Genomic DNA, 26,693 nt, shown 5'->3' on the forward strand with positions numbered 1-26,693 from the left:
AAATTCTCACCAAAATGCTTGTTTGTCCCCTTGTAAACAATAAAATGAGCTGTCACTGGAATAATTTTAACAGCTGTCGGACGAGTGGCTTAGAAATCACAGCAGTCTGAAATTGGTTGCAGTTTCTTCACCTCATCCTGCAAGTATTGGAAATTGTGACCATCTGTGGGTGAGGTACCAGAAGTAGTGGACCGACATAGTTCAATTTCACATCAGACCTTATGTTAATAAAAATATTGTGAAGTGTGTAATTGGAAGAGAAACGGATGCTGATTTCGAATTTTATAATCGTTTTGGTTATTCAAAACTTTGACCCTTTGTGGGTGAGGTACCAGAAGAAATGGTCCGATCTGTACCATCCTTATAACAGATCTTGTGTTGATGGAAATATTGAGATGTACCAAATCTGAGTGGAATCGGACGTCATTTTCGCGTTTTATGAGCTTCATGGATACTCAAAATGTTGAGCCTTTGTGGGGGAGGTCCCAGAAGGAGTCGGCCGATATATTCCATATTCACCCCAGACCTTGGGTTAATAAAAATATTGTGATGTGTGTAAATTACAGGGAATCGTATGCTTATTTTGAATTTTATAATCGTTTGGGTTATTCAATACTTTGACCCTTGTGGGGTAGGTACCACAAGGAATGGTCCGATCTCTACCATCATTATTGGAGATCTTGTGTTGATGGAAATATTGATATGTGCCAAATCTGAATGGAATCGGATGTTGTTTTCGCGTTTTATGGGCTTCATGAATATTCAAAATTTTGAGCCTTTGTGGGAGAGGTATAAGAAGGAGTGAACTGGTATATTCCATCTTCACCCCAGACTTTGGGTTAATAAACATATTGTGATGTGTGTAATTTGAAAACAATAGGTCACTTACATGACATTTTATAAAACTTATAATTATTCAAAATCTTGAGCCTTTGTGGGGGAGGTACCAGAAGGAGTGGACCGATATTGTCCATTTTCGCACCTTACATAGCATTGGTGAAAATATTAGGATTTGCAAATTTGGAGCAAAATCGGATTATCCCTTCTCCCTCTCTGTGCAGTAAATTATTTTCTTTGAAAATGCTGACATCTCCGAACTCGATCTACGTTTGACAATAATATTCCAATGTACAAAGTTTGAATCAAATTGGATACTCAATTCGAGAGTTATCCAGACAGACGGACATCGCTAGATCAACTCCAAATGTCCTAAAACGGACATGGTCCAAGAGACCCAGGGTTTAAAAACTTTATTTCGATGAGCCACGTTTTGGCCGTATCAAATGATGTATACCCTCTCTAGGCTCTATGGCTGAGGGTATAAAATAGGTTTCAATTTAATTCGCGTATGCATCGATCAAATGATTTGCGCATAAATGGAACTTTCAAAAATTGATCTTCGTCTAGCCACGAAAATATCATCTAATGTGCCTGATGAGCCACTTAACCAATGGCAAAGTGCGTTGCGCGGGAATTCGCTAGTTTCCAATTTTCAATGTCATCTCCTTAGGTTTAATTCAAAAGAGAAAACTATCAAAAAAAATTGTTAGAGGTAGTCCGTTTAAGGCAGATGAGCTGCACTTGCTCAATTAGAACACAAATAACTGTAAATGTTAGCAATATTCTAGGTCACAGGACCATCAATCAATTCATTTCGGCTTTTTAAATGACCATCAAAGTCCATGCTTAAATACTGGTGGACAGACAAGGCATATCAACATAAAAGTGGGTGAGGGAGTAATGTTGAAAAAAGAGCCACCGATTGCAAACTACTCCTACCTATTTTTTTAACGGTAGGTACCTCTATCAATATTGTCTTTTTTCCCCTCTCGTAGCCGGCGCTCTTTATCCTCTCTCACTCACCTTACACTTGAATATTAGATGGATGATGGCAATAACGGGGCAACTGCTGTTCTGGTTACACAAAACAAAAACAAAAATCAACAACGCGCGTACTGCAATGCAATGCCAGCCAACACAACAAAAAAACAACAACAACAACGATAACGCCAACGGCAGCGGCAGCGGCGGCGGTGGCGGTGGCAGCAGCAGCAGCAACTACACATTTGTTGTTCTCACCGAAACAGAGAGCGCTGAGAGCACCAAACAAACAAAAATATATGTACATGCAATCAGGAAGTGGTGGAGCAGATGAAAGAGGCTCTTCTTCTATTTGCAAATGTGAGTACAACGTTCACTTCAGTCCGGCGACATGATGGGGCTGATGGCGGGTGGGTGAACACAGGGAGCTTAGGTGGGGTGGATACTATGAAAACTAAGCAGCAGTAGCAGCAGCCAGAACTGCTGCGTTGATGGTGACAGTGACAATCGAGAGTAAAAAAGCCAGCCGACAGTAGTTAGGCGGCAAGCAACAACGATGGCAAAGCGTTCGATGGCAACAACAACAACAAACTAACAAAATAATTGGAAAAGAAAAGCAAAAACAAATATAAACCAACAACTGCAAAAACAGCGGCACGTTGCTTGCCTGCCTGCCTGCCTATCACATACAATGTGCGGATAGCCATGCCACGGAAAAAAAGGAATAAAAATCGCAACAATAACAAAAAAAAAAAAAACACAGCAACAACGAACCCACCAAACACAACAACTAAAACACTCATACAATACACCAAATCGCCGTCGACGTCATTGTTGCTCTGTCGTATCCAAATCCAATGCAGTGTCGAACGAGAGGGCGGGAGCGCCTCCGAAACCGGGAAGATGATAGTGACGGCATAAACTAAATATCATATCATTGTCTTCGTTTCTCCGGCAAGAACATCATTGTCTTAATCATCACCAAAATTGGCCCGCCCGGACATACATATATACATATGCATGCTCCCGAATATATGAGTGCCCTACATAGCAATAGGTTTGTCTGGTTACTTTTCCTGTAGGAATTGTCCAGTTCCTTTTTTTAGGAGAGTAAGGTTGTTTTATTCTCTTTTTTGAACATCAAGCTATCAGCTGATTTGTCAAAACAAACCCAATTTCTCCACCATAAAAAAGGACACATTAAATTTGTTACTTTTTAAAAAAAAAGAGAAATGTTACATTCGCTCTGAGAGAACAGCTTTGGCCAGAAATTCTGGGAGCGGAAAACTAGTAAAAAATCCTCCAAAATTAATATTTCACCCAACCAAGATATTTTTAATCGCCCAAACTCGTCTAGCAAAAAAAGTAGAAAAAGAAAATGCCATATTTGTGGGCGCCCCTTTTATACCCTCCACCATACTCAGTATGGAGGGTATAATAAGTTCGTCATTCCGTTTGTAACTCATCGAAATAATAATTTTAGACATCACAAAGTATATACAGGTGTAACCAACTCCAAACTGCTGTCATTTCTAAGCCACTCATCCGACAGCTTTTAAAATTATTCCAGTGACAGCTCATTCTATTTTTTACAAGCGGTCAAAAGCATTTTGGTGAGAGTTTTCCAGAAAAAAAGTTATTCGTGATGGAATTCAGGAAGCGTGATGGTGTGATTTTTTTATATTTGGCCGGAAAACCACAAGTGGCTATCGTTAGAGCACTCCAGCATTTAAATGCTGTGAATAAATCTTTGGTGTCTCGTACCATCGCTCCTTACCGTGATACTGGTAGCGTAGCCCGAAGTCAAGAAAGTGGCCGAAAAAACAGCAACATCAGTAGAAATGGTTCGAAAAGTAAAGAAGCGTTTTGATCGAAACCCGCGTCGGAGTGGCCAAAAAATGGCTCGTGATCTGAACATATCGCAATATTCCATTCGGCCAATATTGAAAAATGAGCTGGGGTAAAGCTATTGAAATTCCAAAAAGTGCAAGAACTTACACCGCAACAGAAAGAAAACAGATTCAAAAGAGCTAAAGAGTTGTTTCGCTTGGCCGTAAGTGGTGAGCTGCCGAATTTAGTTTTCTACGATGAGAAAACATTCGTTGTCCAGCAGTTTGTAAACAAACAATATAATCGCTATTACTTACCAAAGAGGTCAGCTGAAAATGTGCACTTTCGGTTGGCCACCAGAACTCAAGCGCCGGCCATGGTGATGGTGTGGACCGCCATAACAGCCGATGTACGCTCTCCGCTCGTATTAATTGACCGTGGCATCAGAATAAATGCCGAATACTATCGCGAAAATATTCTGGAGGGCGTATTAAAGCCTTAGACACGCAAACATTTTGGCCGCAGACCTTGGACATTCCAACAGGACTCAGCTCCATCGCCCTCAGCACGCGCCACTTAAGAATGGTTACGGAATGAGGTTCCTCGCTTCATTTCCAGCGCACAATGGCCACCAAAATCTCCGGATACCAATCCGTTGGACTATTGTGTCTGGAGTATTTTGGAAAGCAAGGTTGGCATAAAAACTACCAAAGTACCGATCACCTCAAGCAAGCGCTTCCCCGGGAATGAGCCAAAATACCGCAGAGCCATAATTCATGCCAAAGGTGGCCAATTCGAACAAATTTAAACTATATAAGTCCAGGATATCCTACATCCCCCATATAACGGTACCTACCTATATATTCGGTTTTTTGTTCGTTGTTCGATATTTTGACGATTTTAGAGACTTTATTCACCGGAGTTGTTTCGTATTTAAAATTCCTAATAGGTACTACAACCTGTGACAGAAAATTGTCTATAAAGGTCCGGGTCTTTGTATAGGCCCCATATATCATTAACTCCCTATATTCGGTATTTTGACCATTTTAGGTACATTTCGTATTTGAAGTTCCTAATTGGTACTACAGCCTGTGGCAGAAAAGTGTCTATGAAGGCCCGGGTCTTTGTATAGGCCCCATATATCATTACCTCCCTATATTCGCTATTTTGACCATTTTAGGTACCGGAATTGTTTCATATTTCGTATTTGAAGTTCCTAATAGGTACTACAGCCAGTGACAGAAAATTGGCTATGCATGTCCAGGTCTTCGTATAAGCTCCATATATCAGTACCTCCATATATTCCGTATTTTCATGATTTTAGCTACGTATTTCGTATTTGAATATTGTAATGGCTTATGACAAATATTTTAGGTCCACGTTTTTCGTATAGACCCCAATAAAACGGCTCTATTCGGTTTTTTTTTTTTAGAATTTAACAGAATTTTTAAGTTTTTATTTTTTTTTTTTTTTTGTTTTGAAAATTTCTAAATTCGTTCCAAATGCTGGAGGGTATTCAAAGTTCGTGCCGATAAGGAGCAATTGGCGAAAGAATTAAAACCCGCAAATCGTCCGCAATGTCTTTATTTTGAATGGTATATGGTAATTTGTATTACCCATTTATTCAGATTGGGCGCCATAGTTATATCCATGGCATTCTCATCCAAAAGTGCAGATATTCGTAGGAACTTGATTCTTGACGTTATTAATGGCCCAATGTTCATGACTAGATGAAGTTTTGTGTAGCGTAATGGTTATGTCCAGATGTTGTCGATGGAAGTTTTGACAAGAAGATGCAGAGGTATTTTGGTTCGCAAAACATATTTATTTTCGTTAAGGTTTCAGCATGTCCCCTTGTCCCGAAGTTTAAGCATTTCCAGAAGTTTCACTCATATTTTACAGAAGTGTGACTTTATTCAAAGCGATACGTCCGTATACCGAACTTTAAAGAAATATCACATGTGCCAGACATAGGCACATAAAATGGATATGACTTGCCCAGTGTGCTTCCAGCATTTTTGCTGTTTTTTTATTGTTTTTAGTATTTTTATAGCATACTTTGAGGGGCTATAAATATATTGAGGTTAGAATACATAAAACGGCTAGCATAGGATCAAAATCGAAATGAGCCAACCTAAAACTTATTTGTTGTAGAAATATACCAGTAAATGTCTTGGAGAAAAGCAGAGATCGACCAAGGGTAATTCCAATCCAGGAAATTCGGGTTAGACCTTCCTGGGCGCATGATCCATGGTAGAAGACAATGAACAAGGAACTGTCAAACCAATTTTAGAATTTACATTTTTTTTTTTTGAAAAAATTATTCAAATTTGTAAAAATTGTTATAAAATGCATATCATAAAGACCTCCGATTGCCGTCGTATAGGAAAACATATACAAATCTACTTATTTAAAAAAAATAAAATTTTTTTGACATATCAATGCTTCTAAGTGTTGATGCATCTGCCTGTATTCTTCTACTATAGCATGACCCTTACATTCGTGAATGCATATCAAGAGATTTTTTTGTAAAAATATAGTATCGTCAAGAAGTTGGGGAATATAATCCAACTTGGGAGAAATTCCTGGTTTCATTCTACAAGTTTTGGACTGTATGTACAACTGTCGCCTAACGTTTCACAGGTGTGTAGCGTACAACTTTGGAAATGCCTATCTGTGTTATATTACAGGTTTTAGATTTCATCTACAACTGGCGCCCACCGTTTCAACTGTGTACAGTGGCGTGAGGCGACCATAAAATGTAGGCGCTTTTGAACTTTATGCACAACTGGCGCCCAAATGTATACAGTGACGATACTGTGGAAGTCGTGGATAATAATAATCAACCTTAGTAGAAACTACTGGTATCATTTTAAGGGGGTTTGGACTTTATGTACAACTGGCGCCCAACATTTGGAATACGTACAGCATCGTCAGGCAGCCGTAAAATGTAGCCGTTTTTTTAACTTCATGTGCAACTGGCCCCCATATGTATACAGTATCGTCAAGAATTCGGGGAATATGACAAAGCAACCTTGAAAGAAATTCCCGGTTTCCTGCTACGAATTTCGGACTGCATATACGTACAACTGGCGCCCAATGTTTCAAACGTGTGCAGCGTACTCAGGCAGGCATGAAATGTTGTAAAAGAACTTTGAAGGTATCGACCCGTGTAATCTTACAGGTTTTAGATTTCATGTACAACTGGCGCCCAACGTTTCAACTGTGTACAGTGGCGTCAGGCAGCCTTAAATGTAACCTCTATTGAACTTCATGTACAAGTGGGGCCCGAACGTATACAGTATCGTCAGCAATATAACAAACCAATTTTGGGAGAAATTCCCGGTTTCATGTTACGAATTTCGGAATGCATGTACAACTGGCGCCCAACGTTTCAAACGTGTACAGCGTGTCTCAGGCAGCCATGGAATGTTGCAAATCATCTTTTGGAAGTGTCGATCTGTGTTATATTACAGGTTTTAGATTTCATCTACAACTGGCGCCCAACGTTTCAAATGTGTACAGCATAGTCAGGCCTCTGAAGTTTAACCTCTATTAAACTTCATGTACAACTGGCGTCAGGCAGCCATAAAATGTAGGTGCGTTAAGGTTTCAGCATGTCCCCTTGTCCCGAAGTTTAAGGATTTCCAGAAGACTCATCCATATTTTCCAGAAGTGTGATAACATTTAAAGCGGTACGTACCTATACCGTACTTCAGACATAGGCAAATGTACTTCAGACATAGGCAAATGGCTTGACCACTGTGCTTCCAGCATTTTTGTTGTTGTTTTTGTATTTTTTTGTTGTTTTTGTATAGGTTCCATCTATACATTTGAACAAGCATCCCTACTGCATGATGTCGCCGAACTAGGTATGCAAGTAAAGCTATCCGCATATACAAACATGTGTATCTACATACATATGTATATACGTGTGTATGTATATCCATACGAGGCATATATACGTACATGTAGTTTGTTGTTGTACGTTCATTTTTTTTTTGTTCTAGTGGTTATTTTTCATAGAGAACTACAACAACAATAACGACGACGAACGGCATCAGCAGTCAGACTGAGCTACCAGTCAGCTAGCCAGCCAGCCAGTTAGCCAAAGTTACCGAAAGAATGGACGAGAACGAACGACAGAACAATTGAATGTCAATATGACTAAACGACCGACCGACCAAACGACCTAGCAACAAATCCGACTACAAACGACATACATACCTACAAACTAACGAGAAAACCGTGCTGAAATCATGCCACTCACTGAAAATATCCTCGTCGTTTTACCTCCTCCCCCACACACACACAAACACACTCACACATCCCTATATACAAACAAGCAGAGAAAACTACACGGCTCCCGCATAAGCCTCCTTCCGCACTCCCTGCTGCCAACGTTCGTCGTTCCAACGTTAGCCAGCCAGGCATCAGATCCAAGACAACCATCCACACATATTTACACACCAACAGTTTTGCTGGCTGCTTGCCTGCGACACTGCCTTACTTACATCCAGATACACAACAAAGCTGTCGACCGACCAACGAACGAACGACAACGACGACGATGACGCTGAGCAAAGCAGTCACAGCTCTACTCCATCTATCCATCCATCCAACCAACCCGCCAGGCAGCTAGCACAGCAACACCACGGCCTGCTTTGCCTGGCTGTGCCTGCAATGAAGGGAACAAACCGCTGTGCTAGCTGGATGGCTGACTGCCTGCCTGGCTGGCTGGCTCAACGTCGCATGTAGTTACGTACTCAGAGGAGATAAGTTGTGAGAGAATCAACAGCAATAGCAACGGCAACAACAACAACAATGGCGAACGAACAACAACGAACGACCGACTGTGTCGCGCTGACGTTCAACATTCTTTGTGCGAAAACTCAAACGCACATATACACACCGTTCGAACGAACGACGACGACGACAACAATGGCAACAACAACAACGAACAAGCTTTTTTGTTGCTCAATGTGGAAATGTGTCGGTGTGTGTGTGCGCGCGTTTGAAGCTGTTATTTTTGTGAATTCCATTTTGTGTTTTAAATTCGCTTTGCCATCCACAACAGCCTGCCGCCTTCCTGCCTGGCCTGCCTTGCCTGTTTGTGTGTCCGCCACATCTATCCAACATTCGTCCATCCATCCAGCCAGCCAAACAGTCAATAGTCCGCACGCCCAATCTTCTTCTCCGTCGTTTCCAGGGTGCAGAAGGCAGGCAAACGGATCCAAAATCTCGTTTGATTTCATCTGAAGTAGGGGAAAACCGCTGTCACATTTCTGTCCTGCCTGTACTGACCTCCGAATTCTGATACTCCGCCAAACGTCCTATTTTCCAAAATATAATTTAAAAATATGCATCCACTCCTACTCACAACCAAACATAATCAACATCAATTTTGCATTCCGCTCTTTCCGCAAATCAAATGCTAAACACCTTCCCCTCGGGGATATCTTATTTAATGCTTGCCTCAACAAAATGCAACAAGTGTCGTCATAATAATTTCAATTTCATTTTGAAATTCAAAAAAGGAAGTATGGATAACATCAAAGTGATTTCAGGATATCAAATGATCCACATAAAAGGAAACACTGCTGCTCATTTGAATAGGCGCACTGTCATATTGATGATTGTCATTGGCTTGCGTAGGACCAAAGTCGAACTAAGCCAACCTAAAACTTCTTTGATCCTCTTCCAAGAAGCCAGTCAATGACTTAAGCCAGTCAACAAACAAAAAACGTTTTATGTACTCTCACCTTTAGTTATGCAATACTACATAGCGTTTTTGGAGAGCGTCTAAAATAAGCTGATAATAAGACACTAGCATGATGCGTAATTGGACCTGAAGGCAGATTGGGTGTCTTAGAAAAAAGCAGAGATTGACCAAAGGGTAATACCTATCCAGGAAATTCTGATAAGACCTTCCTCGACAAACCTTGGGACAAATTCCTGGTTTCAATCTACTAGTTTTAGACTGCATGTACAACTGGCGCCCAACGTTTCAAACGTGTGCAGCGTACTCAGGCAGACATGGAGTGTTGCAAATCAACGTTGGAATTGTCAATCTGTGTTATATTCCAGGTTTTAGATTTGATCTACAACTGGCGCCCAACGTTTCAACTGTGTACAGTGGCGTCAGGCAGCCAAAATATAGGGGCTTTTGAACTTCATGCGCAACTGGCGCCCAAACGTATACAGTATCGTCAGGAAGCCGTGGATAATGTAGCCGCTTTTGAACTTCATGTAGAAGAAACCTTCAGCCTTAGAAGAAACCACCGGTATCATTCTACGGGGTTTGGACTTTATGTACAACTGGCGCCCAACGTTTGCAATACGTAGAGCATCAGTCAGGCAGCCGTAAAATGTAGCCGCTTTTGAACTTTATGTACAACTGTCCCCCATACAGTATCGTCAAGAATTCGGGGAATATGACAAACCAACCTTGAAAGAAATCCCCGGTTTCCTGCTACGAATTTAGGACTGCATGTACGTACAACTGGCGCCCAATGTTTCAAACGTGTGCAGCGTACTCAGACAGGCCTGAAATGTTGCAAACCAACTATGAAGGTATCGACCCGTGTAATCTTACAGGTTTTAGATTTCATGTACAAATGGCGTCCAACGTTTCAAATGTGTACAGCATAGTCAGGCAGCCGTAAAATGTAACCTCTATTGAACTTCATGTACAACTGGCGCCCGAACGTATACAGTATCGTCAGGAATATAACAAACCAATTTTGGGGAGAAATTCCCGGTTTCATGTTACGAATTTCGGACTACATATACAACTGGCGCCCAACGTTTCAAAGGTGTGCAGCGTACTCTGGCAGCCATGGAATGTTGCAAATCAACTTTGGAAGTATCGATATGTGTTATCTTATAGGTTTTAGGTTTCACATACAACTGGCGCCCAACGTTTCAACTGTATACAATGGCGTCAGCTAGTAGTGGATAACAGCAAACTCTCGGTTTCATTCTACGAGCTTTGGATTTTATGTACCACTGGCGCCCAACATTTCAAAATGGGCAGCGTAGTCAGGCAGCCATGGAATGAAGCAAACCAACTTCGGAAGAATCGATCTGTGTAATCTTACGGATTTTGAACATCAGGCACAACTGGCGCCCAACGTTTCAATATGTGTTAATACACCTTGAAAGAATAGATCTGTGTAATTTTCCGGATGTTTGACATAATGAACAACTGGAGCCCAATATTTTAGATGAGTTCGGTGACGACAGGTTGTCGTGGAAAATAAACAACCAACCTTAGGTAAAACTCCCTGTTTCTTCCCCTGGGGTTTCAAATGTGACAGTGGCCTGTTGTATCCTACGAGTTGTTGGTAGGATAACCAATACAACTGGCACCCAACGTTTCAAAAGTGTGGAGAATAGTAAGGCAGCAAAAAATGCAGCAAACCAACAGTGTTTTCATTTCACATTTTCACAGACCAAGAATTGCTTCCCAGAGCCATGCTGTAAGCGCATTGTCCGCTCAATGCCAATGCTTTGGGTTTGAGTTCAGTGAATTAAGGTCTTCATACATTCGACTTTGGCAGGGATTTCCCCTCAAGGAAATTTATTTTCGATTCGGATAAGATTTATCATTGATCGCTGATATGTTAAATGTTACGAATACGTTATATGTCACGTCATTGTGGATGTTACGTATACGCTACGACCCTAGGTCTCTTTGGACCTAATCCGTTTCAGGACATTTGGAGTCGATCTAGCGATGTCCGTCCGTCTGTCTGTCTGGTTGGATAGTATCCGAGTTGATCCAAATTTGGTACATCGTAATATTATTATCAAACGGAAATGGGCAATATCGATCCACTACTTGTGGTACCTCTCACACAAAATCTTAACATATTCAAAGAAAATAATTTACTGCACAGAGAGAGAAAGGACAATTCGAGTTTGCTCCAACTTTGCAAATCCTAATATTTGCATCTGTGCTAGGTCAGGTGCGAAAATGGAGAATATGGATCGACTCCATCAAGTACCTCCCCCACAAAGGGTAAACATTTTGAATAATTATAACTCATATAAAATTTGATGTAAGTCTCGGAATATCTTCAAATTATACACATCACAACATTTTTATTAACCCAAGGTCTGGTGTGAAGATGGAACATATCTCCTTCTGATACCTCCCCCACAAAGGGTCAACATTTTGAACATTCATGAAGCTCATAAAACACGAATTTAACAACCAATTCCACTGGAATTTGGCACATCTCAATTTTTCCATCAACACACGATCTGTTGTAAAAATGGTAGAGATCGGACCATTTTTTCTGGTACCTCCCTCACAAAGGGTCAAAGTTTTAAATAACAAAAACGAGTATAAAATGCGAAAAAAAACATTCGGTTCTCTACATATTACACACATCACAATATTTCTATTAACCCAAGGACTGGTGTTAAGATGGGATATATTGGTCCACTCCTTCTGGTACTTCCCCCACAAAGGTTCAACATTTTGAGCTCATAAAACTTGGTACATGTCAATATTTCCATTACAACCGTATCTGTTAAAAAGATGGTAGAGATCGCACCATTTCTTCTTGTTCTTTCTTCTTCCACATATCTCATACTAAATCTGGCACGTTGTAATATTTATATCAGTCTTAGGTCAGATACGAATTGGTCAATAATGCCCAACCTTCCACATAAAGGGGTCATTTCCAAATTGATATATATATTTGTCCATTGTATATACAAAAATCAGAGATGGGAACCTGTCTTCATGTAGTTAAATTTGACATGAAAAACTACAAAAACGCAAAGATGGATATTATTATTTGAAATGAGTCGTCTTTTTCTCTCTAATTTCTAATGTGGTGACATTTGCATAACATATCTCCAGAAGAGAACTAAGAAAGACCTCCAAACTATAGATGACCCCTCGAAGGGATAGAATTCATAGAAAACTTCACTTTTCAACACATGGCTGCATATTTGCAATTCCTTTTCACGTCGCAAAGGATCCTCATGGCAAGAAGTGAGAGATCGCAATGGGTATCATCGGCGGGAAAGGATAGATGGAACGTACATCCATCTCCCATTTCTGTTCTCTCTCGCAATGTCATTACCTACATTTCAGTGCATACACTCAGCAGTTCAGTTTCTCTTCTATTGCTCTCCTCTTATGTTGTCTGTCAATGGCGGGGAAAGGGGGTGGATGGGGAGGTTCGGTTCGTTCTAAGGCTCTTGAAAACTGAAAGCAAGGCGCGCGAATCAACAGTCCAATATTTTTTGCCGCTGCTTTCAATAACAAACGTACATACTTACACACAGCTGTGTATGTATGTATGTTTGAGTGTGTGTGTCTACAACACAGCAGCAGCAGCAAACGTGGGTTCTTGCGAGTTTGGTCGGAACTTGCACAGATTTGTGTGTACGTATGTACGTGTGGTGTGTGTATGTGTGTCAGTGTATGTACTGCGGTGATGTGGAGAGGACCAACAACAACAACAGCAACCGAAACGACATCGACGATGTCTACAACGAACGGCAACGACAGCGTCAACATAGATGATGATGGTGATGTGTTTTTGCGTTGTTGTTCTTGTTGTTGTTGGTGTTTTTTTAGGAATACGAAAAACGTCTCCCCACCACCGTACGTACGTACGCCTGCCTGCCGCCTGCCCACCAGCCAGCCAGCCAACTTGTGCTTGCAGCAGTGTACTCGTCGTCCATGGTATGGCCTGGCAGATAGCTGCTAGATGATGGGGAGAGATGGTTAATGAGGTGTCGTTGTTGTCGCCGCTGCCATAGGCCGCCACGGCTACCATTGTTGCCATCGCGCCACCCTCCCTCCACCCCTCGCCCCCCTTGGGATCTCTTGTTCTACTCCTTTTGCACTACACATCACCCATAACAGTGATGGTGTGGTTGTTGTTGTTGCTGCTGCTGTTGTTGTTTTTATGCAATGCTCTGGTGTTGGCTTTGACGTGAAGAAGGCAAACTTTGGATGAGCGAAGGTGGTGGAGGGCGGGGAGAAGGTTCAGGGGCTTTGAATATTGGCTGGTGAGTATGGATGCGACGATGGTGTCTTGAATGGTGAATAGTGGCATGCCTGCCCTGCCAAGCGTTGTACTCTATTATGATGTTTTATTTTCAAGCAGACGAAGTAGACATTCTGATGGTCGGCGGGTCGGTCTGTCGGACGCTCGTTGACTGTAGTCGTTCAGGCAGTTGCTGTTCCTCAAAACTGCACTGTGTCAAACAACTAGCCAGATATTGGCTTGGGCCAAGAAGTCCATCAATGGGTGGATGAATAGTAGATGTTGTTGCTGCTGGTTGTTTGTTTATTGTTGGCGTTGTTGTTGTTGCCAACGAACGCCAAACTACAACAACAACAACACTGGAAATATTCAGCAGTTGCCTACTACACCAACGTTAAATGGGCTCTTTTACCCACTGCGAGTCGAGTCAGCCAGTCGGCACACAGTTGCTGGTCCTCCATCCTTTGCCCTTCATGGCCACACAGAGCTCCTGTTTTGTTATTTCAATGACCGCCACAGCCTTTGTACACCACCACAGCTCGCAGGAGATACGCGCAGTTGCTGCCCATGTATTTGAGCTCTGTAACGGCTGCTGCGACAGTCGCCAATGCCTACAACAAAACCCGGTGGTTGTTGGAAGTCTGCCTGCTGCTGCTGCCGCCGCCTGCCTGCCTGGCTTGCTTGTTGGTTTACTGGCTGTTTCGCACATCTGAAATCGTTGGTCTCTCATTCAAGTGTCCAACTTTTGTCGGAGCGGTCGCATCAATAACGTAACGCAACGGAAATTTTGTAGCGCAAAACTCTTTTCGAAGGTGCGCGGCGCGACAGCGGAGGAAGAGCAAAGGAACAAAAAAAAAAAGACAACACAATAACAAGCCCCAATAAAACAACAACAACGGCAAACTAAAACACCAGAGTGGTGTAGTGCGTCGCGGCGTGTGACCGTGTGTGTGTGTGTGTATAGCAATTACATGTATGCCTGCCTGGCTGTGGTAGTGGTTGGTGGCTGGCTGGCTGACTGTCTGACTGTTTGGCGGTGGCTCACTCTGTACTAGTCGTTCAACAATTTCCTCGGTTCGCTTCCATTTAATCAATGAATGACAACAACAACTACAACAAATAGGCACCTTGGCGTTCTAGAAAACTGAAAGAAAAAACAACACCAACAACTTACTACCCATAGTCGAAAGTTATATATTCTCGAAAATAACGGGTGGCGTTAGAACACCCTCCAGCAGCAGCAGGCCTTTGTCCAAGATGGGTACCCAGCAGGAACCCTGCAATACCGCCAACACCAGCGCCGTCTCCGCCCTCAATAAACCCCTGCGAACAACACAGCGCGGCGGTACCAGTGAATCCTCCACAACATCGGATAATACCAGCGACTTCATTGAGATTGTCAAGAAGCACGACGTCGTCTACAACACTCACCATCCCGATTACAAGAACGTTGAAGTCAAATTGAAGATTTGGAATGAAATCGCCAACGAAATTGGCTTATCAGTGGGTATGTATGGACAATTTGATTAGCAGCGGTGCAGTGGTATTCACTTCTGGCGCCCCGTCCCTCACCTGTCCCTACTTTTGTTTTGTTGGTTTGAGTTGCATTTTTTCACTTTGTCAGTGGGACCGCTCGCTTACGTTGGGGCCCAGTGTGTGAACGGGCGCGTATGTGTTTGTGTGTGCGAAAGCGACAAATCATGACCATTTTCTGTGCTTCTTCTCCCCTACGGTCGTCAACGTTGTTTTTTGCTTGCAAAAAAAAAAAAAACATTATCTTCAGATACACATTAGCTGCTGCGGCGTTGGGCCATTGCAAACTCTCGGCCAGCATGAAAATGTATCTAAATGGCGAAAGAACAACGAATAACAAACAAAAAGATACCAAGGAAAAAACAAACAAACAAAACAAAATACTAAACAATAACAAATCCCAAGTACCATAGTTTTTGACATCGTGGAAATGTGTGTATTGTTGAGAGAAGAGAGAGGGAGAGCGCGCGCTAGAGAGATAGTAATGGCATTCGTTGTTTGTAAATGGATAGCTGCTGTCACTAGAGTAGAATTGCAATGTTAAATGTGTGATGCCATTGTAGCGTTTTTTTTTAGCAAGACTTATAAGGAAAACTTCGATAAAAACTGCATTTGGTGGAATTTGAGGCTCAATTCTTGTTCTATGGAAATGTGAAATGAAAAAAAACTATTAAGGAAAGATCATGACAATTAAGTTTGATGACAACAATTATAATTTAACTTTTGGGAGATAAATTACCAAATTTATCTCCCCACATTCCTGTCTTCCAACGGTAGCACAATAACAGTTTGTTTACATATAAACGGGTTAACCCACTGGACTTGGTTTAAAATTGTCATATCCATACCTAAACTTCAAATCAATCCTAATAAAGTAGGTTAACTGTAAAAAGTTCTAACATAAACGTGTCATAACAGGTGTATTCATTGGAAGCAATGTAATTGTTGTACGAAAAAAGCCCATCACTACAAAAACAAGATTTGCTAGTAGCATTTGCGTCGAAATTGAATTGTTCTGTGAATTTTGATAGCAGGATACAGATTAAAAATACTGAATATTTCTCAAACTAACTTCATATCAGAGCTCCCATTCTCGATTAAATCTCGTTCGAATTCAAGTAATGGTATTAAAATCGGCTTGAAATCAAGCAAATTGTAATTGTTTAACCAAATCACACCTTGCAATATTCTCGCCTTGATATCGAGCTATTTTGATTAATGAAAACTGTCTGTGTGCCTACTTTTGCCAGACCCTGGTTTAATTGTCGGTATTTGAAAGGCACATTTTTAATACATACAATATTCAAGCCGAATTGAAGATTTTTCAGCATTTTTCACGTTTTGTGAATGATCCTTTTTAATAAAAGGGTATTGGTTGGAAATTGGCAATGAAAATTAGAGAGAAAAAAGAGACAGCACATAGCAGTCCTGCGAAGAGTTTGGGTATTTATTGAAGGAGCATTTGGCTTAAAATTATTACCACAAACCAATCTTATCTGCGTCATATTTTCATTCTGGGATCTTTTGGAGTAAAACTCATGGCTTAATAAGAGGGAGCTTAAGGGTGCTCAATTTCAAATTGTTTCTTGATAAAACTTGTATTTTATATGATTGCGTATTGGGATCTGTATTACGTTAAGCCCCCACCATTCTATAGAGGGTACATTAGCATTGTCATTCCGTTTGTAACTCCTCTAAATACTTATGATAGACGCCCTACAAAATTTATATTCTGGATCAGCGTAAAATTCCAAGATGATTTAGCGATGTCCGTCTGTCAGGGTGTATTGTCTGTCCGTCTGTCTGTCTGTCACGCTATCTTTCGAACGAATTGAGATAGAAGGTTAAAATTTTGCACACATGTGTATTTCCCCAGTAGACAGGTCTTCGTATAGGCCGCATATAATGGTACCTCCCTTTATTCGGTATTTTGATGATTTTAGGGACTTATTTGCCGGAATTGTTTCAAATTTTCCGTATTTGAGAACCTTAGTGGGTACTACAGCCTATGACAAAAAATTACTTTTGCAGCTCCTCGTCTCCATATAACCCCGAATAAAGCTAATAATTTAACGGTATTTTTCGGAATCTGATGAAATTTTTCAAATTCCTTTTAAATGGTGAATGGTTTAAAAAGTTCGCCCGGCCTTAGCTTCTTTTTCACATGTTATCTCTAATCAACCTTTGTCGAAAAAAACCCATCAATTATGTTGTTTGACCTCAATATCTAGTCTTTATCTGAATATTTAATTCCTTATCCCATTTATCCTGTAATATGTGTTATACTTTTTTTTGTGAAGTTTACCTCTTTTTCTTGGACTTGCAGTTGTAGGATAATCTAATGTTGCCTGATTTCAATCCCATCTACTTATATCGGATGCTAACATGTATTTAATCTTTGTGATTACTCCTCCTTCCGCATTTTATATTGGCTCTATGAAACAATGGAAAACAATCTGATAAAATGTGACCTTGCCTTACATTTTGATCTTAGACATGTAGTCTAATAAAATGTGATTTTTTTCGAAAAGCGTCTTGGCCAGGACGAAAATTTAAATTTCGTGATCTACTGTTGTATGTTCTTCGCACTGGACTCATAAGTCTGATGCAAATTCTTTTTATTTTTTCCCCTCATTAATTCTAAGTTATATCTTATTTAATTGTGCTATCTGGTGGTCAATAAATGATTGAAGGGCCTTTGCGCAACGCACCGGAGTAGTGACAATTAAATAACAATCTAAAAACCATGTTTCATTAAAACTCTTTGGGTATAAATATCATGATTTAAGCCCACCTTTTGCGATGTTTTTGACTGATGTTCGTCTTTTACCTGCCTTTCCTAGGCTTGATTAACGTTTTTATTATTTTTGTTTTAATAATAACTAACCAAATGTTTAATATTATTAAACGAATCAAGATTTCAGTTCTTCACCGATTTTTTTTCCTAATTGGAAAAGAGTAGCGACTTTTAACATCGTCAAAAACACTGAACCCTAAAGCGATGAGTTAACATCACTGAGAGCGGCAAATGGGAGAGGAGAATTGTATAAAGACATCATAAAAAAATCTATAAAGATGAATATAAAAACAAAGCAGGTGAAAAACAAAACATTTTGTTTGACAGCAGCATGTTGTTGTTTTAGTAGGCATAGTGGAAATATATGAGATGTCAATACGTCGTCTTTCTCTCCGCTCTCTTATGGGGGTAAATATCCCTTCTTGTAAAAACACCTACTACAGATGTCAGATATCAATCTGAAGGGGGCGATTTTTTTTTTTTGTTTTTCTTTTCGTAAGGGTAGATATGTACATATGGATGTATGTAGGCGGTTAATAACGTATGTGTATAATATACGGGAAAATATTTAAGAAAATAAAGGCAATTATGACTATTTCAATGGGTCAACTTTAGTTTCTCCCCTACTCTACAGCATTCATTCGAAATTTTGGAACTCCCAATTTCTGAATTTATTGTATAACATACACATATACCGAAATTAAATGAGTTCCTAAAATCTAATTTTCATTTTCCATTTCAGATGCCTCCAAAAGAAAATGGAAAAATTTACGCGACAGCTATACCAAATATTTGCGCTCATTTCGTGTCGGCTCGAAGACATCCAAGAAATATCAATTTTGGGCCCACGCAGATCATATGGAATTCTTAAAACCCTATCAGGGTCCCGGCAGGTAAGGCTAAACAGCAACAGCATAGCCATGGGCTGAGTTCTGATAATTCTTACATTTCAGATCCAACAATGGCATAATCATTACTAAAGACGAAGAAGAAACTGAATGTGATTTGGGCTTTCAAGTTTTGACCAAGGCCACCAGTAATTCCACCGACGACGATGTTAAGCCAACCTCCTTGGCCAACACAACTGCAGCTAACATATTCGCCACATCACTGGCCAGTGTTTTGCCCAATTTCGTTGGTGGTGGTGGGGGTCTTATAACATCCTCAGCATTGGGTCTTACCACCACTTCATCTGCAACCACAAACGGTTTTTCGGGCGGGTCGGGAGGCCCACTTGTTTTGCCAGTGCCATCGTTACCTACCGTACAATTACCACCCTCATTGACCGCAAAACCCATGATGACAGGGGGTATAGGAAATCCAAGCAGCAGCACTTCATCCTCCACCACCACCCCATCCTTGGGAGTTTCAATTGCACTTTCAACGCCATCGTCATCATCATCTGCATCGATCAGCACATCGAATGGCACAACCTCAACGCCTCTCATTTCAGCTTCAATGGCAGCAGCAGCAGCTACCGTTTTGACCACTCCCTCATCTATGGCATCACAGATATTTGCTCTACCCCAGTTGTCGGCCAAAGGAACAATTCCAATGCCATCTAGTAATACCGCCAGTTCTGTGGGTTGTCTCATCATTGAACCTCAACTCTTCGCCTCGGCTGATACTTTCAAAAAGGAGCTTACCAATGTTAGCACCGCCTCATCGTCATCTTCAAGCACCTGTACCACACAAATAACCCCCTCCAATTTACACATTTATCCCAACATCAGTGCTCAAGTCTCACAGTCATCATCATCTGCGGCCACAGCAAATACAACAAATTCAAATCGCCTGAATCCTCCCTTGATAACGAAGATAAGGCGTGTGCAACCATCACCCCATCAAACTCCAGCACCCATAAATCTAAGTTTCAGCAGTTCGCCCGCGGCTCCAGTAACATCGACATCACCAGCTTTGTCATCACTGGGTTTAAATGCTGCTGCCCTCAATGGATTCTTGCCCACAGTACCGCCAAATCTCCTGTCAACTTTTGCCACAAATTTTGCTCAAGCCAATTTAGGATCCACGGCCACAATCACAACGCCATCGAATAGTTTCCCCGGCAGTGGTGGCGGGGGTCCCTCACCAGCTAAACGTCTCAAAACCGCTGAATTGGAAATATCTGCCATATTACAGGCCAATAGAGATCTGGATGCTAATACCCTGTTTTTCTTGAGTTTGGCTCGTTCCGTACGCTCCATGCCAACAAAATTCCAATCGTTGGCGAAAATGCGCTGCATGCGAATAGTGAGCGACATTGAATTGGAATTGGATAATGTGAATTGTGAGAACGGTGATGGCAGTGCCACCAAGTACTGTACAAACAATACCGATTCACCACCAACCGCCTTTGGCAGCAACATCAATGAGCCCTCGCAATTGGAACATTTTGTCTATGTAATGTCGCCATCGAGGGTGGAGGGAATGATTGAACTGTCATCGGATGATGAGAATGGTGGTGGTGGTGGTGTCGGAGCTGGTGCTGCTGCTGGCAGTGGTGGTGGTGGTGCTACAGGAAATGGTGTCATAGGTTCTAGTAATTAGGATTACTGGCGAATGTTATTATGTATGGAATTTAATTATAGATGTACGTCTTTCTATTGATGGTGATGAGCTGATCACCCATCTTAACTCTATGTGCTTTTAATTTTACGAAGCTTATTTTCTCAACTCTCAGTCTCAGTATTTATAGAACAAATATAATTTGTTAAAACATCACAAAAGGAAAACTATTAAATTTTCCAAATTTTAATTTTTGGTAAAAATTATACATGGGGGTATTGGATCTATAATGTCTTCTCCTTACAGTATTAGTTATATGCTAATAATTATATAAGTAGAAGGCTTCGTAAATATCTTCTTTGCACAACGGACCACTTAAGGGTATATTATAGAATGACTTCTGTCCTAGGAGGCCGTATCATAAAAAACCTCATAGAGGTCTTTAATTTGAAGAAGATCTCATAACGGAATTAATATTAACAAGTAAAATAGTATCAGTCGGTTTTGCCGACCTGATGCCTTGAGCCTTGAGTTATGATTATTTAAACTTTTGACCCTTTATGGGGAGGTTCCGTTGGAGCAGTTGACCAATTCGTATCTGATCTAAGACTGATATATATATTACAACGAGTCTGATTTGAACTATATCGACTACTTTGTGGTTTAGGTACCAGAAGGGGTTCGCAAATATAAATCATCTTCACAACAGGTCCTACGTTAGCAAAAATATTTGGATGTGTGCAATTCGAAGACAGTTGGAAGCTTATTTCGCTTTCTTTGGGTGTTTTGTTTTTCAAAAATCTTGAACCCTGTGTGGTAGAGGTACCAGAAGAAATGGTCCGATCTCTACCATCTTTATAACAGAAATTGCTTTGACATAAATATTGAGATGTGTAAAGTTTAAATAGAATCGGATTCAAATTTTGCGTTTTATGAGCTTCATGAATATTCAAAATGTTGACCCTTTGTGGGGGAGGTACCAGAAGGAATGGTCCGATCTCTACCATCTTTATATCAGACCTTGTGTTGATCGAAATATAGAGATGTGTCAAGTCTGAAAGGAATCGGCTGTTAATTTCCTGTTTTATGAGCTTCACGAATATTCAAAGTATTGTCCTTTGGGGAGGAAGGTACCAGAAGAAATGGTCCGATCCCTACCATCCTTATAAAAGATCTTGTGTGATAGAAATATTGTGATGTGTCAAGTTTGAATGGAATCGAATGTTAATTTCATGTTTCATGAACTTCACGAATATCCAAAAATTTTGACCCTTTGTGGAGGAGGTATCAGAAGGAGTGAACCAATGTATTCCATATTGACAGCAGATCTTGTGTTAGTAGAAATCATGGGATGTGTGAAATATGAAGATAATCGGATGCTTATTTCGGATTTTACGATCGTTTTTTGTTATTCAAAACTTTGACCCTTTGTGAGGGAGGTACCAGAAGCAAATGTTCGATCTCTACAATCTTTATAATAGATCTTGTGTTGATGGAAATATTGAGATGTTCCAAGTCTGAACTTTAAGGATATTCAATATTTTGACCCTTTGAGGGGGAGGTACTAGAAGGAGTGGAGTGGAGGTACCAGAAAAAATGGTCCGATCTCTACCATCTTTATAACAGATCTTGTGTTAAAAGAAATATTGAGGTGAGCCAAGTCTGAAAGGAAACGGATGTTAATTTCGCATTTTTTTGAGCTTCATGAAGATTCAAAATTTTGGTCTTTTTGGGGGGAGGTACCAGAAGGAATGGTCCGATTTCTACCACCTTTATAACAGATCTTGTGTTGGTGGAAATAGTGAGATATGCCAAGTTTGAAATGAATCGGATGTTAATTTCGTGTTTTATGAACTTTAAGTATATTCAATATTTTGACCCTTTTAGGGGAGGTACTAGAAGGAGTTGACCGATTCTATCTTCACAGCATATCTTGTGTTGGTAGAAATAATAGGATGTGTAAAATATGAAGAGAACCGGATGCTTTTTTGTGTTATTCTGATCGTTTTTGTTATTCAAAACTTTGACCCTTTGTGGGGTTGGTACCAGAAAAAATGGTCCGATCTCTACCATCTTTATAACAGATCTTGTGTTAAAAGAAATATTGAGATGAGCCAAGTCTGAAAGGAAACGGATGTTAATTTCGCATTTTTGAGCTTCATGAAGATTCAAAGTGTTGGTCTTTTGTGGGGGAGGTACCAGAAGGAATGGTCCGATTTCTATCACTTTTATAACAGATCTTTTGTTGATGGAAATAGTGAGATGTGCCAAGTTTGAAATGAATCGGAAGTTAATTTCGTGTTTTATGAAATATTCCAAAAGTTGACCCATTGTGGGGGGAGGTAAATTCGCTTAGTGTAAATCTGGACATACTATAGCTAGAGCTGAATCAGACACATCGAAGTCACACTTGACACTTGGTATTCTTTCCCCTGTTCTACAGGGATTCTCCTACAATTAAATCTTACTACCTACGCTGCTTAAAATGTTTTAAAATAAGGTAACGAAGATAATACATTTACATGGGTTGGGGTTTTATAAAAAAGTTTTTTGTTTTTATTTGATTTACTTCATTAAGACGACCATTCCTTTTTGGAGAAGGTTTTTCTTAAACGATTCTTATTTTAGATTACAAAAAGTATAATTCCCAATCGGCGATGAGATTTATACTGGCATCATTTGACAACAAAATCTAACTATGCTATTTGTAATGAAGTGCTGTTGCAAGAGGTATTGGATGAAGACATATAAATCATCGAATCGTATGATGTCGTGTTAAGGTGAATGAATTTCATTCAAAAAATGTAGTTTTGTTTTAACATTAAATAGTACAATGTCTGTGTATGGAATTTAAACAAAAAAATATATAAATCTCTATTAGAAAATTAAATAATAATCACTTCCAAAATGCCATCACAACATTAGTTGGGTAGTTTATTGTTGGACCTTGGATTTTGTGGTCACAGCGAAGTAGGCAATACCACCGACAACCAGAGCGGCAACAAGTTCAGCCTTAACCCAGGGACCCTTGTAGGCACTCTTGGTACTGACGGTAATGTCAACCAATGACTTGACATTGGACACCTTGCCGCCATCGCGTTGAACCTTGCGCAAGTTAGCATAGCCATCTTCATCGAAAAGACGTACTACAACATTGCCACTGGAGCCCTTCTTGATTTCTTCTGTCCAGCTGACCTAAAAACAATTGTTGACGTAGGCATTAGTTCACAGTGGTAAGGTGGTTGTAGTTGTTGTTGTTCTGGTTTCACCTACCTGGTATTTCTCATCACCAACTTGAGCGACTGGAACTACTTTGCCACAGGGGAATTCAGCAAACAAAGTGGGTTTGGCTCCATTGCCACACTTCAGTGTGAACTCACCAACATGAGCCAGTTGGGTCAAAATAGTGGCGTCCTGGGTACTGAACGATGTGACTGTAGCCTTGGGGCTGGTGCAGGCGGTGCCATAGGCAGAGGCCACGAACAAGGAGATCAACAAAGCACTAACAAATTGACGCATTTTGTATTTGATGTTTGTTTTAATTCAATAGAGTTCACTTGGAATTGTAGTTGACACGCAACACACACTTGGTTCGAGATGATAAAAATTTGTCCAAAAGAAATGCAAGTTTCACTGCTCTCTGGCCTGTCTGTCAGTTAGTCGGCTAATAGTTCGTTGGGGAAAAAATACTTTCTCATTTGACGTTTCAATTGTCAAAATGCCACGACAACATTGACCACGTCACAACAGGGCTTTTTGCTGTGACAGACGTAAATGTCGGTTTCTGGCGAAACGTAAGGGCGTAGGGTTGCCAAATGTCGTGTATTTGGTAATAGAGTTATTTGTTATAAGAGTTTATTTAAAACAAAATTATGTGGAATAAGAATTGATATTTTTAATAATCAGCAGAACTACATTAATTAAGGTTACCAAGGCCTATAAAAGATCGACCAAGAAGATTACTTTTGACAATAAACTTAGTTTTTATGCTATTGTGATTTGATTCTCTTTGAATTTCAAATCACAATTATGTATTTTGACGGAAGTCTTAGTTGTCAGATGGGCTTATATAACCTATTTCTAATCGCAATAGTGTAAAACTACTAACTACTTTAACTCAAGGCCCACATACGGTTGGCCAAGAAGACTGCTTTTACAATTTGGACAATAAACTGGCTTGACTCTTGTTGAATTTTGAATCCCAATGTCTTTTGACGTCAAACTTAGTTGTCAGAGGGACTAACTGGCCAACCTTAATTTTATTTTTTTTTTGTTTTAAATTATTTTCGTATGTTTGACGTTTAAAATATTTTGATGTTTCATGCATTATTTGTAATGTAATAAGAAATGAATGAAACGAAGATAATATAGTATTTTATATTATTTCAAATGTAAGTATAATAAAATTGAGTCTTTGTCGTTTTTTATACCCTCAGCCATATGGCTAGAGGCTATGATATATACCCTATATATCATTTGATAGGACCAAAACATGTCTCATCGAAATAACGGTTTTAGACTCTAGGTCTAAACCCAAATCCGTTTCAGGACATTTGGAGTCGATCTAACGATGTCCTTCCGTCCCCACAAAGGGTCAAAATTTTGAATAATTATAACTCTTATAAAATGTGATGTAAGAGTCCAATTGTCCTTAAATTCCATGCATCACAATATTTTTATTAACCCAAAGTCTGGTGTAAAGATGGTGTATATCGGTCCACTACTTCTGGTACCTCCCCAGAAAGGATCAACATTTTGAATATCCATGAGGCTCATAAAACGCAAAATAAACATCTAATTCCATTCAGACTTGAATCTGTCATAACTTGCGAAACAAGTCAGCTATTTTTTACAACTTGCAGTATATAATGAATATGGAATTTATGGTTTCGCATAAAATTCGATAAATGTTCGATCTCTTGTACTTTTACCCAAAACAATGTTTTTATCTGTATTTAATGAAGTATGAAAATGAAATATTTCGATTTTTTAACATTTTGTTAAAAATTGTCACATATTTCATACAAAGTGAAGTACCCAATATAGTCCAAACCTGGCACGTCGCAATATTTATATCACATTTATGTCGGTCCGATACGAAATGGACAATATTGGCCCATTCCTTCAGAACCTACACCATAGAGGGTCTAAAATTTGAATAATCATAACAGAAGTCAAAACCGACTGATACTTTTTAACTTGTTCTATTAAAAATTTGGTAACATTTTGGCAGATAAATTTTACACTCAGTGGCAACCTTTGTTGGGCACACAAAATTATTTCCAAACAGTATGGCAATCTCTTAACGCTTTGTTTATTTTCAATGGCTAATAAAATCAGATAATTTGCCGGCGTTGTTTTTGTATTTTTGGGGGATCCCAAAATTGCAAGAAGAATGGCGAGAAACCGAACATCAGATAATGATACAACCTTTACTAATACACCTACACATTGCTGGTCCATCAAAATTAAATTGATATTTTGGCCCCTAATTATTAATATTGTGGAAGCTAATTGACTATACGTTCCATCCATATCCAGTTAATGTCGTACTTTCAAGTGATTCACTATTTTTTGGTGAACAACAAATGTATTTCTTGGTTTCTTTTCACATTCCGTGCGTTAAAATATGCACAACTGATCGATCTTTAAACAAAACAATCGCACACACACATACAAACTGAGTAGGCACGGACAGACGTGTTTATTTTTATGGACGCATGATGAACTATTCTTTTTACTTGACTATATATCTACATGTACAAATCGGATAGATCATTTTAATACCTTGAATATTAATTTAATAATTATCGGCGAATTATTTTAATTCGTTCGTCACTGAATATGTATATTTCACAGCTAAGGTGGTTTGCAACTACAGACAAAAGAGATTTTTGCAATATTCTGATGAAGTCTCTTGTTGTTGTTGCCAGATTGCAGCAGCGGCAAAACCAAAAAGACATATTTTGACGGAATATTTGTATGAATATTCAACAATTTTTCGAAGAGCACCTTATAATATTTCAGATTACTACTTTGCAAATCGATTAAAAAAGTAATTAACAATAAATTTATTGAATTATAAAGGGAAAAACACTAACCTGAAGTAATTGCAGCTCTCTGTGATACAAAGGAATGTTGTTGAAAAGCTTTTATTCTAGCAAATGCAACCAATTCGACTGTTTCTTGAG

At 39.8% G+C, this 26,693-nt stretch overlaps 3 protein-coding genes across 7 annotated transcripts in view; 1 reads left to right on the forward strand and 2 right to left on the reverse strand.

The window, feature by feature from the left end:
* LOC101894131 (cyclic GMP-AMP synthase-like receptor) overlaps positions 1-26,693 on the reverse strand; it is a 33,654-nt gene extending 6,961 nt beyond the window's left edge. The window contains exon 1 of one of the 2 annotated variants that reach the window (XM_005174837.4): positions 26,604-26,693. The gene's annotated coding sequence lies outside the window, so the exon portion shown is untranslated. Of the gene's footprint in view, positions 1-26,289; positions 26,410-26,603 lie in introns of those variants that run through there. The other variant, XM_059131184.1, reaches the window with a different exon arrangement.
* LOC101900764 (mucin-5AC) lies at positions 13,073-20,729 on the forward strand. 4 transcript variants are annotated; one of them, XM_005174785.4, is made up of 3 exons: positions 13,073-15,174; positions 18,740-18,890; positions 18,951-20,729. In XM_005174785.4, exons 1-3 carry the CDS (start codon positions 14,925-14,927, stop codon positions 20,542-20,544), a joined length of 1,995 nt encoding a protein of 664 aa, XP_005174842.1. In that variant the 5' UTR covers positions 13,073-14,924; the 3' UTR covers positions 20,545-20,729. The 4 variants fall into 4 exon arrangements, with proteins under 4 accessions (XP_005174842.1, XP_019892392.1, XP_019892368.1 ...); XM_020036833.2 differs by lacking the exon at positions 13,073-15,174 and adding an exon at positions 18,283-18,405; XM_020036809.2 differs by lacking the exon at positions 13,073-15,174 and adding an exon at positions 18,435-18,538.
* LOC101900941 (translocon-associated protein subunit delta) lies at positions 23,030-24,224 on the reverse strand. The gene is made up of 2 exons (XM_005174786.4): positions 23,776-24,224; positions 23,030-23,697 (listed from the first exon to the last, which is right to left on the reverse strand). The coding sequence occupies exons 1-2, from the start codon at positions 24,019-24,021 to the stop codon at positions 23,437-23,439; spliced, it is 507 nt and encodes a 168-aa protein (XP_005174843.1). The 5' UTR covers positions 24,022-24,224; the 3' UTR covers positions 23,030-23,436.

This window comes from Musca domestica, unplaced genomic scaffold, assembly GCF_030504385.1.
Source record: "Musca domestica strain aabys unplaced genomic scaffold, Musca_domestica.polishedcontigs.V.1.1 8, whole genome shotgun sequence".
In the NCBI taxonomy this organism is placed as follows: Eukaryota; Metazoa; Arthropoda; class Insecta; order Diptera; family Muscidae; genus Musca; species Musca domestica.